This window comes from Helobdella robusta, assembly GCF_000326865.2.
Source record: "Helobdella robusta unplaced genomic scaffold HELROscaffold_27, whole genome shotgun sequence".
NCBI classification, from domain to species: Eukaryota; Metazoa; Annelida; class Clitellata; order Rhynchobdellida; family Glossiphoniidae; genus Helobdella; species Helobdella robusta.
The window spans coordinates 219,472-237,258 of record NW_008704392.1 but is presented as its reverse complement, the minus strand read 5'-3'; the positions used below and the strand labels follow the sequence as shown (position 1 = coordinate 237,258).

At 34.5% G+C, this 17,787-nt stretch overlaps 3 protein-coding genes across 3 annotated transcripts; 1 reads left to right on the top strand and 2 right to left on the bottom strand.

Annotated features, from left to right (window-relative positions):
• Positions 1-140: 140 nt before the first annotated feature.
• On the bottom strand, positions 141-1,916 carry HELRODRAFT_157108 (hypothetical protein; the record flags this gene model as incomplete). The annotated part of the gene is made up of 7 exons (XM_009020172.1): positions 141-260; positions 433-603; positions 686-788; positions 1,066-1,191; positions 1,310-1,416; positions 1,566-1,606; positions 1,835-1,916. The coding sequence occupies 7 exons, from the start codon at positions 1,914-1,916 to the stop codon at positions 141-143; spliced, it is 750 nt and encodes a 249-aa protein (XP_009018420.1).
• Positions 1,917-2,391: 475 nt separating this feature from the next.
• HELRODRAFT_191982 (hypothetical protein) lies at positions 2,392-12,758 on the top strand (the record flags this gene model as incomplete). The annotated part of the gene is made up of 9 exons (XM_009020171.1): positions 2,392-2,439; positions 2,999-3,107; positions 3,539-3,828; positions 4,151-4,417; positions 4,507-7,663; positions 8,086-8,406; positions 8,631-9,260; positions 10,605-11,434; positions 11,601-12,758. 9 exons carry the CDS (start codon positions 2,392-2,394, stop codon positions 11,970-11,972), a joined length of 6,024 nt encoding a protein of 2,007 aa, XP_009018419.1. The 3' UTR covers positions 11,973-12,758.
• A 561-nt stretch (positions 12,759-13,319) lies between these two features.
• On the bottom strand, positions 13,320-14,767 carry HELRODRAFT_132793 (hypothetical protein; the record flags this gene model as incomplete). Its single annotated transcript, XM_009020170.1, has 3 exons — positions 13,320-13,496; positions 13,748-14,273; positions 14,403-14,767. Coding segments are annotated over 3 exons (1,068 nt in total), but the record flags the coding sequence as incomplete, so codon positions are not given.
• Between the last annotated feature and the right edge of the window lie 3,020 nt (positions 14,768-17,787).

Here is a 17,787-nt window from a genome sequence, read left to right as displayed (position 1 = left end):
AAATATCAAAAACTAGTTTTGAGGTTAAGATTTTCAATGAACAAAGAGTCATAGGGCAAGTGTAATAAAAGAAAAGAACCGAAGATGGGAGTGCCTGTAATAACAAGAGAAAAGTAGGAGTGGCATTAGTAGATGTAGTTTTAGTAATAGTGTTTTATCACTAGAAAACCTTGAGCAGTATTATTAGCCAGGGCTTTGGCCTGTAGTAACTTCTTCAATCTTTCAACCTCCTCTAGTGTGGAGGCAGATGCTATGGCAGCCTATGCAGCATGAAAACAAATTATATTTTATCAGAATTAAGTTACATTTTATTAAATTAGTTGAATTTTTCATCAAATTTTAGTTATATTCTATAAAATGTTCTTATATTAAAAAAATAACCTTAATAGCTTCAACATTGGCTCTTTGATTCAAAACCTCTTTCTCCGCTACCTCCTTCTCGACATTGTTGCCATTTTCAATTTGCTGGTTCTTACTGGGGCTGGTCGAAGAAACAGCAACATTTTCTTGAGCTGGGAGAACTATTCGCGATCTTTTCCCTAATTCCTTCAACAATTCTTGACCCTTGACTCCTTTGAAGAGCTCTGATGCTGCTTCTTTCTCCTGAATGAAAAAATAATAAAAAAAACAAATCAAGTTTTAAAATGTATTAAGAAGAGAAAAAAATTTTTCTAATTCTTCTTACCTTTAGTTTAACTTTTTGAAAGTCAATTCTTTTAAGCTGTGGGATTTTATGAATCAGATAGAGTCTATAGTACTTTTTCTTGGCAACTGGGTTGTAGAGCAAACTGTTGGTGAGAAATTATTTTATAAACTAACATTTTTTTAATTTAATATTAATAATAATTATTTATTTTCCTAATTCACTTAGTTTCAAGGTATGGCAGAAAAAATATTTTATGAATCATTAATGATAATTATTTTAAAATTTATATTTCACCCATTTAATCATTTATTTAAAGTTGACATTAAAGCCAAATATTTTTAATTTTTGTAAATATTTAATGATCTTAGTAAAATTATTGAAAAAGAAGTTATGTTTAAAAAACAATTTCATCAAAGAACCTTAAACTTTGCAAAGATTTTATAGAGCTCAGCACATCAAGGTCGCCCAACTCCGTCATCCTATTGTTCATTAGTACCAAAGACTGTAAATTTGGCAAGTTGATTTCAAGATTTTCTTCGATGCGGCTAAGGAAAAAAATTAATGTGAAATTAAGAACAAATCACAATAACATGGCTTCACTGAATTCAAAATTTCATTGTTAAACATTTCAATAAAAATATTAAAAAAAATAATGGACATTACTTGATGTGGTTATTACTAAGTAGAAGACATTTTATTCTTTTCAGAAGAGGAAAATTATCAACTTTTCTAATTTCATTGTCTGTAAAGTCGATGACGTCAAACTGATCCTTTATATTTTAAAAGTTATTACAACTATTTACAATAAAATTATATTAATATAATTATATAATAAAACCAAATCTTTTGAAAATAAAATTTTTTAAATTTATTTTTACAGAAAATGTTCTAAAAAAAATTAAATTAATAATTTTTTTACCAAGGTGGCCCCCAGGTTTTCAATAGCTGGTATTTTGTAACCTATAATAATAAAACAAGTAATTTTTATTTTATACAATATATAATAAATAAATATAAAACCTTATTATTTAATTAATTTTATGCCAAAATAACATTATGTTTAAATTTAATTTCTAATCATCTAATCTAACACTAATGTAAACGCTTTTATCATACATAAAATAATTCAATCAATCGAACGATAGTCGATACGAAATAATTATGATACCGATACGATACGACACTGACCTCTTAGATCCAGTTGCCTATCCTTCACCGGATTAGTGAATTGAATGGCTTGTTCGATAACTTCTTGCGTCAACTTCACCATTTTTTTCGTTCAATTTTACAAATACGAATGCTGATTTACCTGATTATAAAATTAACTTAAATTACTACATTAAAGGAAAAATGCGAATTTGAACGAACGATATTGGATTAAGTTTACTTTTTATAAAATGCAAACACGCGAAGAGTGCCGGTAAATAATTATTTAAAGCGAACTGCGAAATTAATTTGCGAGCTGTCATTAAAGATTACATACGTATATATAAATATATATAAAACAAAATTAACATATTATTAAATACATTATAATTTAGCTAGTAATATATATAATAATATAGTAATAATGTGAATTTAAAGTATATATGTAACGTAATGTAATTATTTTAAAAAATTGCTTTGACTAACTTTTCTTACGCTAACGATGTTTTGTAAATTTAGCTTCACTGACGTGATGAGGATTTTTGATTTGATATTTATTTTATATAAATTAATTATTAAATCGAAATAATTTTGCAGAAATGTCACATAATACTAACAAACCATTTCACGAGGAATGGAGAAAACAAGTATTATATTATTTTTTTATAATTTGTATGGAATTTGCACAATTTAGTGAGTGTGAGAGTCCAGTGAGAGAAAGTGATAGAGACTTGCACTTGCACTTGCTCTCTGTACTTAACTTGTGGTGAGATGATGATAAGAAGGAGAGTGAATAGAATTACTGATTTAATTGCAAAATACAATTTGATCTACCTTCTTTCTATAGCCTGGTACACTTTCTTTGTGAATTAAATAAAATTACTAATTTTTAATTTTTATTTTATTACATTTCACAAATTACTTCTTTAATTCAATTTTTTATGTTTTAATTTGTTTTTATTTAATTTTAATATAAAACATCTTAATAAAAATTTAATGTTGGCTAGGCAGAACTCATTAGCATGCAAGAAATTAATAACCACTTATCTTTTAATTTAACATGATTTAATTGACCATTTGATTTGTAATTATTTATATTGAGAACTTACCATTTTTGGGGGACAATCAATTATAAATAAATTAAAATATAAGGAAAAATAGTGAATTACTTTAGTTATTTTTATAAATAAATTGATATAAATTCAGGCAGAAATAGTTTATTCTCTGCTGTCAATGTTAAACTCCAATGCTAACTCAGATCAGCCTCCACTTGTAGCATTGCTCCATGATAAAAATGCACACACCAAACAAGAAGGTATGCAACAAATGAATTTAAAATAAAAATGCTTATTTTTTATAAATGTTATAATTTATTAATATTCACTTTTTGTTTTTCTTCTGCAAATATAGTTAGGTATAAATATATGTGAATATATATTAGATAAATGTGAAAATGATTACTTAATATGCTTGTCATACAGAAGAGATGTCATCAAGTGCACTGGAATCTCTGATGAAATTATCATTTGATGATAAACAAAGACAGGCTATTTGTTATCTAGGTGTCTTCTGCTATTAATAAATTCATTTTTTATTTCAGATTATCATTTTTTTGTTCAATAATTTAATCATTAATCATGAAACGAAAGTGGGATGAACTGTTATAATGATTTTTTTTTGTTACTTAAAATTTGTTTTGTTCCCTTAACACTTATAACATAGCAATAATGTTTACTATCCTTCAAGGTGGTCTTCAATCCATTGCTCTGGTGTTGAAAAAAAGTAACCAAGAATTTGGTAGTGACTGTTGCAATGAAAACGTGATTAAGCTCCGTCTTCAAGCCTGCCGGGCACTTACTAACTTAACTTATGGATTTGCTAAAAATAAATCGATCCTTTGCTCGATTGACGGATTTGTGGCCACAGTGGTTGAGCAGTTGAAGTCGCCAAATGAGGAGCTGAGGAAAGTTGCTGCCAGCGTGCTTAGGAACTTGTCATGGAAGGCTGATGCTGATGCCAAGATTGTCATGAAGGAGGTTGCTCTTGTCATTTTTCTTACTTTTTCTTTTTTCTTTCCAATCTTAAAAAATTGATGCGATGGAAACATTAGTGTTATGTAGATGAAAATCATTCATTGAATTGTTCAATAAATCTTTTATCTATCGAATAAAATGCGTTTAATTGTTCATCATTTAACTATTGCCAAGTTTCTTAACCATTCTTTAATGCAGTGCTCCACAAACTTTTTGGTCCCGCTGAATTTTTTCCACTTCTTTGCAGAGCACTGCTCCAATGCTCTCACTTTTTGAAAATAATTACAAAATATAATAAAAGTATCAAACAATTATTAATGAACAGTCCGGGATGGTGGCTGGTTTGCTGACGGCGGGGATGGAGGCAGAGAAGGAGTCAACATTGAAGTGCATCCTGGATGCCCTCTGGAACATATCTGCCCACTCTGTCGAGAACAAAGCTGACATCTGCGACTTCCCCGGCTCTCTCGAGTTCATCACCTCCTTACTAACTTACTCTAGTCCTTCAAACAGTTCCACCATCATCGAGTGTGCGGGAGGCATATTGAGGAATATTTCTATTCACGTTGCGGTGCATGAGCAGTATCGAATGGTTAGTTGCCTGCCTGTTGAATGGTTTTTGTTCTGGAAAAAATTTAGTTTGAGATATCATTTTAAAATGTGAACTTTTGATATGTACAGGTTCTCAGAAGGCAGAACTGCTTTGAGATCTTACTGAAGCAGCTGCAATCAGACAACTGCAACATAGTAAGCAATGCGTGTGGCTCCTTGTGGAACTTGTCAGCCAGATGTGGAGAGGACCAGCAAACTCTGTGGAGGCTGGGAGCCGTCAGACTGCTGGGAAATCTCGTTGATTCTGAAGACAAATCTATTTCTATAGCCAGTTCAGCTGCATTGAAAAATCTTTTGCTCTACAAATCCAACACATCTTCGCTATTCACCTCATGCTCTTCTAGTCCGACGAGCTACCAGGCACAGCCCGTCATCATCAGCGGTGCCGGGATGGAGGGGGATGTCCCTGACCGTGATGCAGTCCTCCTGAATGACGATTCTGTTGATGAGCCAATTGATTTTAGTACCAAATTTAAGGAGGATGTTGTGGAGAATGATGAACATCAGTTGAATGGCTTCATGACCGCAGATACGAAACGTGAAAACAATGCGCCTTGTATCATTAACAACAACAGTAACAACGGTGCAAACGTAACTGACAACAATGACACAGCAAACTTCATTCCAAATAACACCAACTTTACCTATCCAATCCACAACGTAAAGGACCAACGACTGATGCAGCTGCAGATGAAAGCAAAACCCACCACCACTACCAAGAAGGTACCTGATGTGGGCAGGCAGGTTCCAGGGCTCTGTCAGGTCTACAAAGTTAACTCTGGCTATTCAAGCCCCACCGAGCAGCCCAAACTGTACTGCACGGAGGACACACCAGATGGCTTCTCGATAGTGAATGGCTCGATGTGCGCCATCAATGATATTGACTGCTCGAGGAACGATTATTTCGGATATTCTTCTAACGATTCCACCGCTAACTTTAATGTCAGTAACGCTAATAACTTCACCGTCAATAACCATGTAAATAATAATAATATTATCAATAATGCCAAATTAAACTATAATCCGCAACTAAATAAACCTCAGTCAGTTTCTTCTAATCAAATTCTCATGCACAGTTTCAACTTGAACAGCAACAAAGTAATTGATTATTATGAAGAGGCCAAAGATGAGCCAATAGATTACAGCGTAAAGTATCAAGAAATTCTTCCAGATAAGTATCCAAGCAAAATAAAATGGCTGCCCTGTGAGTCTTACCTCCCTTACAAACAACAAGTGCTGCTGCCTCTGTACGAAAGCTCAAACACCCGACTGCATAATAATGCAAAGCCAACAAAAAGTCACGTCACATCGCTTCCATCTGGTTCGACGGTTCAAAAAGCTGATGCCGGTCAAAAAGAGAATTTTGACATTATGAAAAATAAATGCTTAAGTGCAGCACAGAGCAAGATTTCGCCTGGCTCAGCGTGCAGTCCGAATGATACACCGATGCAATTTTGCACGGAGGGCACGCCGATTGGTTATTCGAGAGCGAGTTCCCTCAGTAGCTTGAGTGTGAAGAGCTCTGAAACTGAGCATGATCAGACTGTGGGCAATAAAGTGCATGTTGAAAAAATTGCAGAATCATCATCCACCTTACCATCCATTCAAGAAAACGAGGCTCTAAACATCACTCCTATGGTCAGCAAGCAGAATAATCAAAATACAAACAAGAACACTGGAAAGTCGTCGGGCTCTAGTGATAACAACAGCCATCATAACGGCTCGGGAGGTTCTAAGACCGTCAAATTTGATGAGACGATTCAGACGCCGATGATGTTTTCGAGATGTAGTTCGCTCGGCTCGCTCAGCAGTTTCGATGCCAGGTCAGTGCACAGTTCGGTCATCAGTGAGTATAGCAGGAGGGCGAGTGGCATCGTGTCTCCGAGCGATCTGCCCGATTCTCCCGGCGACACCATGCCTCCGAGTCCAAAAACTGGCAAGCAGCACGAGAGGTGTCCCAGTAGCAATAGGCCTCGAGGAGAAACAGCTAGTATTCCAGTTGGAGAGCAAGGTGCAGATGTGAAAAATGATTCGGATTGTTCGCTGTCGGACAACGGGGAGGACTACGACGACGACTTGCTGAGTGAGGTCATTCAAGCGGCCATGCCAAAGAGTAGAAAACATTCGAGAGTAACTTATGAAGTTGTCAATAATAATTATTCCGATGGTCGGGATGTGAAGATGATGATGGCCAGAAAGCCGTTCCCAACGAGTAGTGATGTAATGATGTCGGCCGGCAACAACAAAGCCTACTTGCAACCGCAGAGCCATCAGCACGTCACTAATCTGGATTCCAATCAGGATCAGGATACTTTGAAAGTGTATGCAGAGGAAGGTACGCCGTTTGAAATTTCTAGGGTCACGTCTCTCAGCGACATTTCGATCGACGATTCAGCTGCTGGCAAAAAATTTAAAAAAGATTCAAACCAGAGACGTTTCATATCCGTCCAGCCTCAAAAAACATTTTTGCAAAGTCAAAACGCCTTACTGGAAGATTCATTTAAAACATATTGCCTCGAAGGAACTCCTGTTAATTTTTCAAGAAATGATTCTCTGAGCTCTTTGGGCTCGAAAGATTTCTCTTCTCCCGGAAAATCTGAAGCAGAAATTCACCCAAAGTTGAAAAAGATGTTTATCAATTCTTCAAACAAAAAGAATGCAGCCAGTGCAGCAAAGCATATGATGACATCAACACCTTCAAACAGCAGCAGACATCATCAGATGCTGGGAGACGAGGTGCTGAGGTACGCCGTGGAGGGCACTCCGGATAAGGTACCGCCCATCTCCTACGAAGATACCTCCCTACACGCCGGCGCTAATAATGACGTCATCGATGACAAAATTACGTTCGATAACAATCAGTTGCATGCTCGCAAATCTTCATCCCTAAATAATGATAGGACCAGTGATAACGGCGATGATGATGATGATAACAAAAAAGGAATGAAGTCATCGTCTTCATCGTCATTGGGCGATTCAGATGACGACGATGATGACGACGACTCACCGATAAAAAATGATCTTCTGCAGGAATGCATAAACGCTGCCCTCCCCAAAAGCAAATCCAGAAATTTGAAACAGAAAATAAATTTGGCACAGGCGCCTAAATGTGCTTCCAACAAGTCCATACCTTCTCAGACTAGGAGATGGAGTTCAGAATTCAGGATGAGGAATAATAGAGGGGACGGTGCGACTAATACACCCGAGAAGATTAATGGTAGTCGAGGTAATGATGGAATTGTGTGTGTGTGTGTGTGTGTGTGTGTGTGTGTGTGTGTGTGTGTGTGTGTGTGTGTGTGTGTGTGTGTCTGTGTGTGTGTGTGTGTGTCTGTGTGTGTGTCTGTGTGTGTGTTAAGAATGGGGTTTTGAGAATTTAAAACTGATTAAACATGATTAAGGGATATTGTTTTTTATTTAATTTCATTTTGAAGGCCATTCTTTTGTAAATTAATTACATATTAATGAGGTTTTGTTAGGTTTGGGAAATTTTATTTAATTCATGTCACATTGGAATAGTTTTTTTCATTGTTTTTTTCTCTTTAAATACAATTTCATAATTATTTAGGCTTCAAAATTCACTTTAATTTATTAAAATATTAAAAATTAACAAAACCAAACATGTAATTTTTACCAACATCCAAACGACAGAATGTGGCGGCAAACCGCAGAGCAAACCAGACTCCTTGAAGAAGGCGCGATTCATCACGAACGCCCTCCACGAGGCGACGACATTCTCGGAAGAGGACGACTGCTCGACGTCTGGCCACAACACCGAAGCCAACAACACCGTCATTTTTAAGGGCTCTCAGAGTAATAATGGTGGCGAAGACGATTATAAAGATGATGAGGAGGAGGAGGAGGAAGAAGAAGATGATGATGGTAAGAATGTTGAAGAAAAGGGTGAAGTGATGTTAATTGAGTCGCCCTTGATTCCTTCAGCTGTTGACGTCTCATGTGCATCGACATCTGGTAATTTTTTATTTGTTATTCTTTTTTAGGATCATTCTTGGTTTTCTATTTTATTTAGCAGTTTTTGAGTTGAAACATTTAAATATTGGATTGTTGTTGGTTGGTTTGGTGTGGAAAAATTATTACCTTCTTGTTTTTTTCTGTTTGTACGTGAGCGATCATTTTCTTCAGAGCTCCTGCATAAAAGAGTGATACAAAAACAATTTCTCTTTTACTAATTTCAGACGCGCCTACAACAGGGTCTGACGAATGCAAAAATAATGAATCAATTGGTGAGGATTTGGAAGCTGATGAGACGACGACAACATCAGCTGAAGAATTCTCAATAGACAACATCAACCTCCTATCGTCACGTTCATTAAACTTACCAGGGTTAATTTTAACAGAGGAAAATTCTAATGCTCTCAACCTCTCACCCAGTTTGCTATCAAAAAGTGCTGAATCCATACTATCAGTTGAGAAAAATCACTCCAAGAATAAATCCAGTATTGACTTCAATGACTTCTCCGAATTAATTGATGATTTCTACAACAAAACTCGTCTCCAGGATTTGGAAGGCAGTAGGTTCGACATGAAATCGGCCAACAACGCCGAAACGGAGTCGACTGTGACGACTGACAGGAGTGAGTTTCAGTCGTCATCTCTCTCCAGTAGTTCATCCCTACCCAACAGTTTTAACATCCATGATGGCGCTGAGACAGCTGCAGTTGAGAAGAAGCAGAGTAAAAACAAACTGCTGAATTTCTTTAGGAAACATTCAATAAGAAGGCCCAAGTCTAAAAATTCTGACTTGGAGCTGTCAATCAGTAAAAGTAATGGTTGTAGTAGTAGTACTAGTAACAACAATAACACTGGTAAGAAACTTAATTTTAATTTAGCGATTGGAAAAACATTGAAGAAGAAATGAGGTGAACATACATACATACATACATACATATAAGTCAGAAATGCAAATACACGCATACACAGCACACAGATATATACATACACACACTCACATACATACACATACATACATACATAGATACACATTTTTATATAGTTTATTTCATTTGTATTATTTTGTTTTAAGAACAAATTTTACCTTGGGCAATGTAATGTAATGTATGGCAACCAATGTATTTTTCTGTATCTGTAATGTATGTATTGTTATTTGTGTGTGTGTGTGTGTGTGTGTGTGTGTGTGTGTGTGTGTGTGTGTGTGTGTGTGTGTCTGTCTGTCTGTCTGTCTGTATTGTGTTTATATATATGTGAGCGTGTGCGCGTGTGCATGTGTGTTATGTTAAACTACTGTTAGCGTTTCGTTTCTATGGAATTATGTCAGGATAAATTTGGTTTTTATGATTATTCGTTTTTTAAAATAATCAATCATGTCTAAACAAAATACGTAAAACTTAAACTTCAATGGAAATAAAATTAATAAATAATAGTTTGTTGTTAGAATTATTATCATTACTAATGTTATAAAATCTTCAAGTGAATTAGTAAGTCTCAAGTTAGTAACTTGTCTCAATTGCTATCACCATAAAATTTTGGAGAAAAATTATTCAAGTCTCGTTCCTTGTCGACAACTCCTGTTTAATTCTTATTTCAAGGTGTGATTCGTGATTCATATTTAGAAAGCTTTTGCATTAAATTTCTGACGTATCCGTAGTAGCAGCTATTGTTATCACACATGTATTTATGTAATTAGAAATGCTTTGATAGTTAATTAAAGGCACCGAACTGCTCGCTTATCACAGGCGGTTGCGTTTGATGCCTCGATCCACTCGTATTCGCACTGTCACTCCGATTTATTGCGAAATCAAATCCAAATGTATGTTGGCTTTGGTTGTATCGATTATCGATTATAAGAGGACTTTTGTCATTGTAGAAATTTGTATGATTACTGTTGCTCTTTCTCTCTCCCAAATTCAGGTAAAAATTTGTGATTGTCATAGATAGGTATCACAAAGTTCAATTATTTATTTGTTCGTGACGTATGCATGCGTGTGTGCGTGCGTTCATGCCTGCTTGGCATCTATGCCAATATATCATGTAATTGTCGCTGCATTGCTGTTTTGTATGAAAATTTTTTACAGTATGAAAATTATTTCAATAAAAAATTTAAACTTAGCAGATGGATATGCAGAGCTTTAAAGTATTAATGTTAATTTCATTTGCTGTTGTTTTTTATATTTTATGGTATATTCTTCTAGTCAGCAGAAATGTAAAGTTATCATTCAATCTGCAAAACGCGAGCAAGGCATCTGACGGCAGCGGTGAAGAATTCCAGCCGATGAACGAGAAAGGAGTCTTCTCGTTCTACAACGTCTGCATCGAATCTTTGCAGCAACCTTACAGCGAAGTCTACCCTGGCTTCATCAGACACACCGAGTACAAAGTAACGAAGCGCATTGTGGTTTACGACAGCCACAACAAAAACAACCAAACTAAACAAGTCATTCGTGTCTCTGGCACTTACAATTCTCAAAAAAATTATTGGACCATTCATTTTAGCAATCAAACAATTCCAGCGGCTCACCAGTTCAACAAAGAAACCGCTTTCTTCATCACAATTTTCTGTCCAGGCAATCTCCACCACTTCTGGGTGGACGAGTTCGCTCCTCTCTTCAGCACCGTCAGACAGACAGGTCGTCTCAAGCGCCATCTACAGAACATTTTATTCTACAGAGAGCCAGTGAACCTCGACAACCAGACCATTCAGGAATGCACAAACGTCAAAACCTACCAACAAATTCTCAGCACCCTCTACATAAAATTTCCTCACAGAGTTTTCTACGAAGCTGCATCAGGTACGTGTTACTCGAATGCCGTCTTTGGTGTTGAATCTTCTTATTTGAAAAATCCGAGAGATGCAGTTGAACACGTGACGAGAGAAATTATGAACAATGTTTCAAATGTTCAACAAAACGCGACAAATGAAACCTGTGATGTTTTGCTGGTGCAAAGGAGAACAAGGAAGATTTTGAATTACGATGAGTTGGTCAACATTTCAATCTCGCTCGGATTCAGGAACGTCTGTCAGGTCAGCTTTGAGGGGATGTCCATTCAAAAACAGGTCAAACAATTTTTTCAATAATGAATTTTTACAGAAAAAAATTTTCACACAATTTTTTAAAAGAAATTATACAAAACTTTATATTTAAAATGAATGAAATACTAAACTTGAATGCGAATGAAATTTTCTACAGATTGGTTGGGTGAGGAAAACAAAAATAATGGTCGGAGTGAACGGAGCGGCACTTCAGTGGTCCATCTTCATGGCGCCTGCTTCAAACCTCGTCGAAATATCCTGGCCTAAACAGAACTGGAAATTTTATTACGCCGACCACGTGAAAGCTTACAACATCGGCTACCACCAGGTCGTCGCTTCTCATGTCTATCCGAACTGGAGCAGCTACGAGAGAAGGGTGAAGTTTCGGAAGCTGAGTGAGGAAGAGAAGAAGAAGATGCTGGCAGGCAGGTGGGATGGAAACTTGCATGACAATTTCTGGAAGTGGGCCGACATCGTGGTCGATGTTCAACAGTTCCGAGACGTTCTCAAACAATTCATCAGGTGGTAATTAACGAATGAATTAATAATTAATGATGACTCATTCTAAAGTTTGTGTGCGGTTGACATATTCAATAAAATCTAATGTCAACAATTCGTTTAACGAGATTTATTAGAACAAAGGACCATCACTTTTACGATCTATCCGATTGCCTAGTTTAATTAAATTTTGTAACAACGTTAAACTGCTGTTCAATTTGTTACGCACGGAATATTTAACATTTTCAGCAATCTTTCATACGTTATCATTTTAATCCGCACCATTCAATTGTTTTAATGTTCTTTTCGATATTTTTATCTTCAAATGCAATTTTTTTTTACGCCCGTTTTAGATTTGCTTTCTTTTGTAATATCTATTAATTTTTAGTAAAAAAGAAAAATGAATTTAAATAGAAGTTATTTTTTATAAATATGCTATAGTGACAAGTTTTCAGTTCCAAAAATCAGCATGAGATGACAGTTTTAAAGATTGAATAAATATATCTAATCTAAACGTTGTTAACTTGTCTTACAGTTCTTGAATTTTTGTGCAGATGACCTTCGGTGGCTGACCTTTGGTGGCTGATCTTCAGTAGCTGACCTTCGGTGACTGTCAACTTGTTCTTTTGGTCGTTATGAGACTTTGGCACATTACATGTTTTTTCATGTTTATTGCAAATAAAACGTTATTTTATTTACTGATCCTATCGTCCGTATTTACAGTTACCAACCTTATTTTGTTAACAACCGTGTGAAAGGTGATAAAGAACTTTTTTCTAATGTACAAGCAATAAAATCTGTCAAACTTGAATCTAAATTATTAAGCTACAAATATTGACAATATGTTATCAGAGACAGAAATTTTTCTTCAAACCACTGCACATAATCTAATTGAAATGAATGTAATTATTTCAAAAATTCGAACACGTCGCCACAAAAACTTGAAGTGGTTCTGTTGGCTGCTGGCAGGCAACTCATTTCACTCTGTTTCTCACCACTCGCTGTTCCAACAACCTCTGGTTGCATTTCTAGTAGAAAATTAATAAAAAAATTATTTGAGGTTTTAGTATTTTTAATTTTCTTAATTAATTTTCTGAAGTATCAGCAACTGAACATTGCCGCGATGGGTTTGGATCTCTTTCATACATGCCCTATCACACTCAAGCTTATTTGGAATCAGACTAAAGATAAAATAAATTTATACTTATAAAAAATTATTTCTAAAAAAACTAGAAAAATGATAACAAACATCATTGCTATTTGCATTCTCCAAAAAGACGACAGTATCCAGTTTTGATTTTGAAACTTTTTTGCGAGAGCCAAACTTGCACCTTCTTTCTTTTCGTGAATTTTTGTAGTTGATATTTTGAGAATCGAGCCACAGATGGAACAAAATCTCAGTTACCAAATCCTGATCGTTGGCGTTCAGTGAAATTAAGTCCATCACCAATAACCCATCGCGTTTCAAGTAGTCACGAACGAATTTTGATGTCATTTGTCTGCTAAGGTTGTTGAAACGATCTGCCGATTTCAAACGCTGGTGGATGGAGTTTGCCTGTTAAATATATTAAGATTAATTTTTATACATTTTTCAATTGTTAGACAATATCCTTTTACAATTTTAGCCCATATTAAACCACACGATAACAAATCACAACATGTTCAACAACTCATCAAAAAATATTACGGGACTATTAACAGTAAGTTAAAGCAACAAAAATATCTCACAAATAAGATTGAACGTTAAAGAAAAATGTAATATCTCACAAATATGATTAAAAATTATGAAAATACGCAGCGAAAAACCTGGCAAAAGACAAACCAGAGCCTAGCCAGCCAGTTCAAAAAGTTGGTTGTAGTCAAACTGAAAAGGAAGAAGAACCAGGCAAGAAGGAAGATGAAAACTTTTTCGTTTATTAAGTTGATGGGCAGCACACATTGCACGGTGTATCGGTGGACGTTTATTTGCTGACGAATCAAAAAATCACAGAGCGTCACTTTCGGAAACCTGCTAGGATCAAGTTGGAAGACGTCGCTGAACTCGTTAATATTGAAATTTATCTTTGAGTGATTTGAGAAAGTTGATGAGAAAAGTTTCTTCACGAGTAAGGAATCAACGATGACGATGTTTAACATCACGTTGCATAGGTAAATGAGTTTCGTTGTAAGATACAAGAATGATAACTTATCACTTAGTGGGTTGATGATGAAACACCGCGAACATCTCACAAGCCACCGATAGCATCTTTTCAGATATCCAACAATTTGTTTGCAGTAGCTGGCAGCAGTTGAACGCTCCTTTTCCGAACGATGGTAATCAAAATTGTCATCTCTAAACTCATCGAATGGCGAGCCAAAGAACGAGTTACGTCTGTTTGTATTCTTTCTCAAATAGTTTATCAGAGGCGTTACAATTTTTTTCAGATTTCTGTTTTTAAAATCGCCTTCATCTGAATTCAACTTAACATTGACAATCGCGAATAAGTTAATTCCCAAATTTTTTAGACAAAACTGCCAGAGTATGTACGGCGAAAAAAATGTCACTGCCTGCCCGACCAGCAAAAACGGAATCCACTGGTAATAAAGGACGAAAGATCTTAGCTTGATATCTCGAGGAATGGCTTCTTCAAAAGGTGCGAAATAGGTACCATTAACCCAACAAATTGAATTAGCATAATCAACGTGAGATGGGGCGAAATTGCCTGGACACCAGCAGTCGATTGGTGAGCCAGCGTACTGCTTCAAACTGACGATGGTTGTGGCAGCCAGCAGTATGCAGCAAGTGTAGTAACGATTCAGTCGGTCGATTCCATCGTCAATGTTTGCGACTCGTCTCCTCAGATCGTTGAATCGGTCTAAAGCGTTCAGTAAACCGTTTAACATACCGATAGTTAGTTGAATACTTGACGGTAATCAGCTGTAAACAGAGCTGGAAAAGTAGGTACAAAACTTACAGAGATGTTCCAAAGTTAATTAGTTTTAACAAATTGCACTGCGCTTTACCAATAAATATCTTTCTTTTACAACTTTAACAAAACTCTTAAATAATTAATAAATTCGAAACTTCAAAAAAACTTCAAATTCTTTCAAATTTCTTTCAAATTTTTTAAAACTCTCTTCATAAAAAAAAACCTGGTGCTTAGGCTTAGACAAATCGAGCGGAAATAAACTTACAAATTCTTAGTTGACCAAAAGAAACATTCCTTAAATACAAACAACCGACACCAGCCACACACACGCGCGCAAAAGATGAAAGCTTCTAACCACATGCGACTGCCGCAAGGAATGTTAATCTCTAACTCCCACAGCGTCGAAATCTTCAAGATGCTACTAACAAATTAATGTGCGTTTCCGAGCGCACGTGTGTAACAGTAAGGTGAAACATTCAGATAACAGATTAACGTGTGTTTAAGGTGTTTCATGTGATGTGTATCCATTCGAAATGCTTCTACAATCAGCAAAATTTATACACATTCTAATACACTAACTTACACACACATACAAACACACACACACAAACCCACACACACAAACACGTATTTATTCATAGTTTTACTTGATGAAAAACATTTGAAACACAATACGTCGTTTAATACGGAATTTAATATAGGGAAAAATAATATTTTCATGTAATAATAACATCTTAACAAAATATGCTGTACACTTCACACATTATATATATATATATATATATATATATATATATATATATATGTGTATATATGTAAAATTCCTAACAATATACAGTATAAACTTTCATTTATATAATTAAAGCAACATTTAAAACAATAAGGGATAAAGAATTTATATATATATATATATATATATATATGTGTGTGTGTGTGTGTGTGTGTGTGTGTGTGTGTGTGTGTGTGTATAATTTAACCGTTATAAATAAATTTTTTGTTGTGCGTGATTAATATTTTTACGTTAAATATCAAATGAAAACAACAGGAAATAATAATAATAATAATAACAATAATAATAACAATAATAATAACAATAATAATTTTACGTCTTACTTGCATAACAGATATATAAGCAGGAGAAACAGGCAAAATGAAAAGTTATAAAATGTTCAACTAAGATATAATAATGTCGATTGATCAGTTGGTTGAATGAATGAATGAATGAATTATTGATTAAATGGATATATGATGATTGACCGATTGAGAAACCATGCAGTAGAAACACGCATTAGCAAAAAGATATTTTAACAAATGGATAACAATATTTCAATATAAAAATATTGCTTAACGTAATTAATAACACAATAATAATAGTAATAATAATAATAAACAGTTATAGTCATATATAATTTTTTATTATTATTAATACGATCATGCAATCAAGTTTCTAATCAGAAAATAATGACTGAACAACAACAATAACAATCGCTAATTATTACAATAATAATAAATAATAATAATAAATAATAATAATAAATAGTAATAATAATATTATCATTATTATTTTAAACTGTAAAATAGCACATAGAGAAAATCCATATTAAAAGAAAATCGATTTTGTTCCGGATTGAAGAAATTATATTTCATAGCAAACAACTCAAAATGTGCACACACACACACGCACACACACACACACACATAGAACATTACAATGACAGAGCAGAAATATATGAAAACATAGGTAATACAAATAAAATTTATAAAAAAGATATTTGATTTATTATTCATAGCGTGATGTTCATTTGCTATGCTTGACTTCTTTGAACGGCTGTGTTGACAGTTTCAAAAACAAAATGAAAGATTACATTTATTAAAAAAACAAACATCGAACACGATAGCCATACAACTTGGGTTGTTTTCTACGCTGCTTTATCAAGGAAGGAGAAGAACTGACACAAAGACAACAATGTTTCTCTACGGTTTCAATTATTCTTTCAAGAAAGAAAAAATGAAACATTTTATTTCAGTATAAAATATCGCAAAAAGTTTAAAATTCATCAAAGAATGAGGATGACACCATGATTAAGTGTAACAAAGTTAAGTCGTTCATCAATGAAATTCATCGAATAATCATGTATTGCAAACAATAGACTAAGACTACACTATACTATAGTTGAATTCCTGTATGTGTATGTGTGTGTATTTTTGTATGTGTATGTATGTGTGTGTGTATATGTATGTGTTAGTGTAGGTGTATGTATAAGTGTATATAAGCCGATATCTTAAAGCAGGCTAAATCCTCACCATACAATTTTTTAGTCTCTTTTTTATTTCCCTGCTATAAGGCTCATATATACATTCAAATAAGTGGCCGATACATTGTGACATTAATAATAACAACAATAACAACAATAATAATAATAATTATGATGATAATAATAATAATTATGATAATAATAATAATTATGATTGGTTGATCAGCTGGCAAACGAAATACTTTTATTTATTCATATTTGTTTTCAGTTGACTAGTTTTGAAACGTAGTTGACTGTAACAGATGGAATGAGCACATGTTATGTCATTCATTCATTCGTTCGTTCGTTCATTCATTCGTTCATTCATCCCTCAATCAATCACCCACTCATCCAATTACCATAAAATTAACATAATTTATTCAAATCAGACTAATAATAGCATATTTAAACCAAACAGTGACCATGTGCGAATAAAAATGACATAGCAATATCCAGATCCAAATTGTTATCATAATTTAATAAAATAAAGTCGATGCTAATTAAATCAATTAGCATAACACATTTAAACAGAGAGCTAATTAACATAATTTATTCAGTAACAGTTAATACTATCTCTCAATCGATCGATATTGGTGCAGAAACTGATTAATATTAAAACTATTCAATCAATTTTTCTATAAAT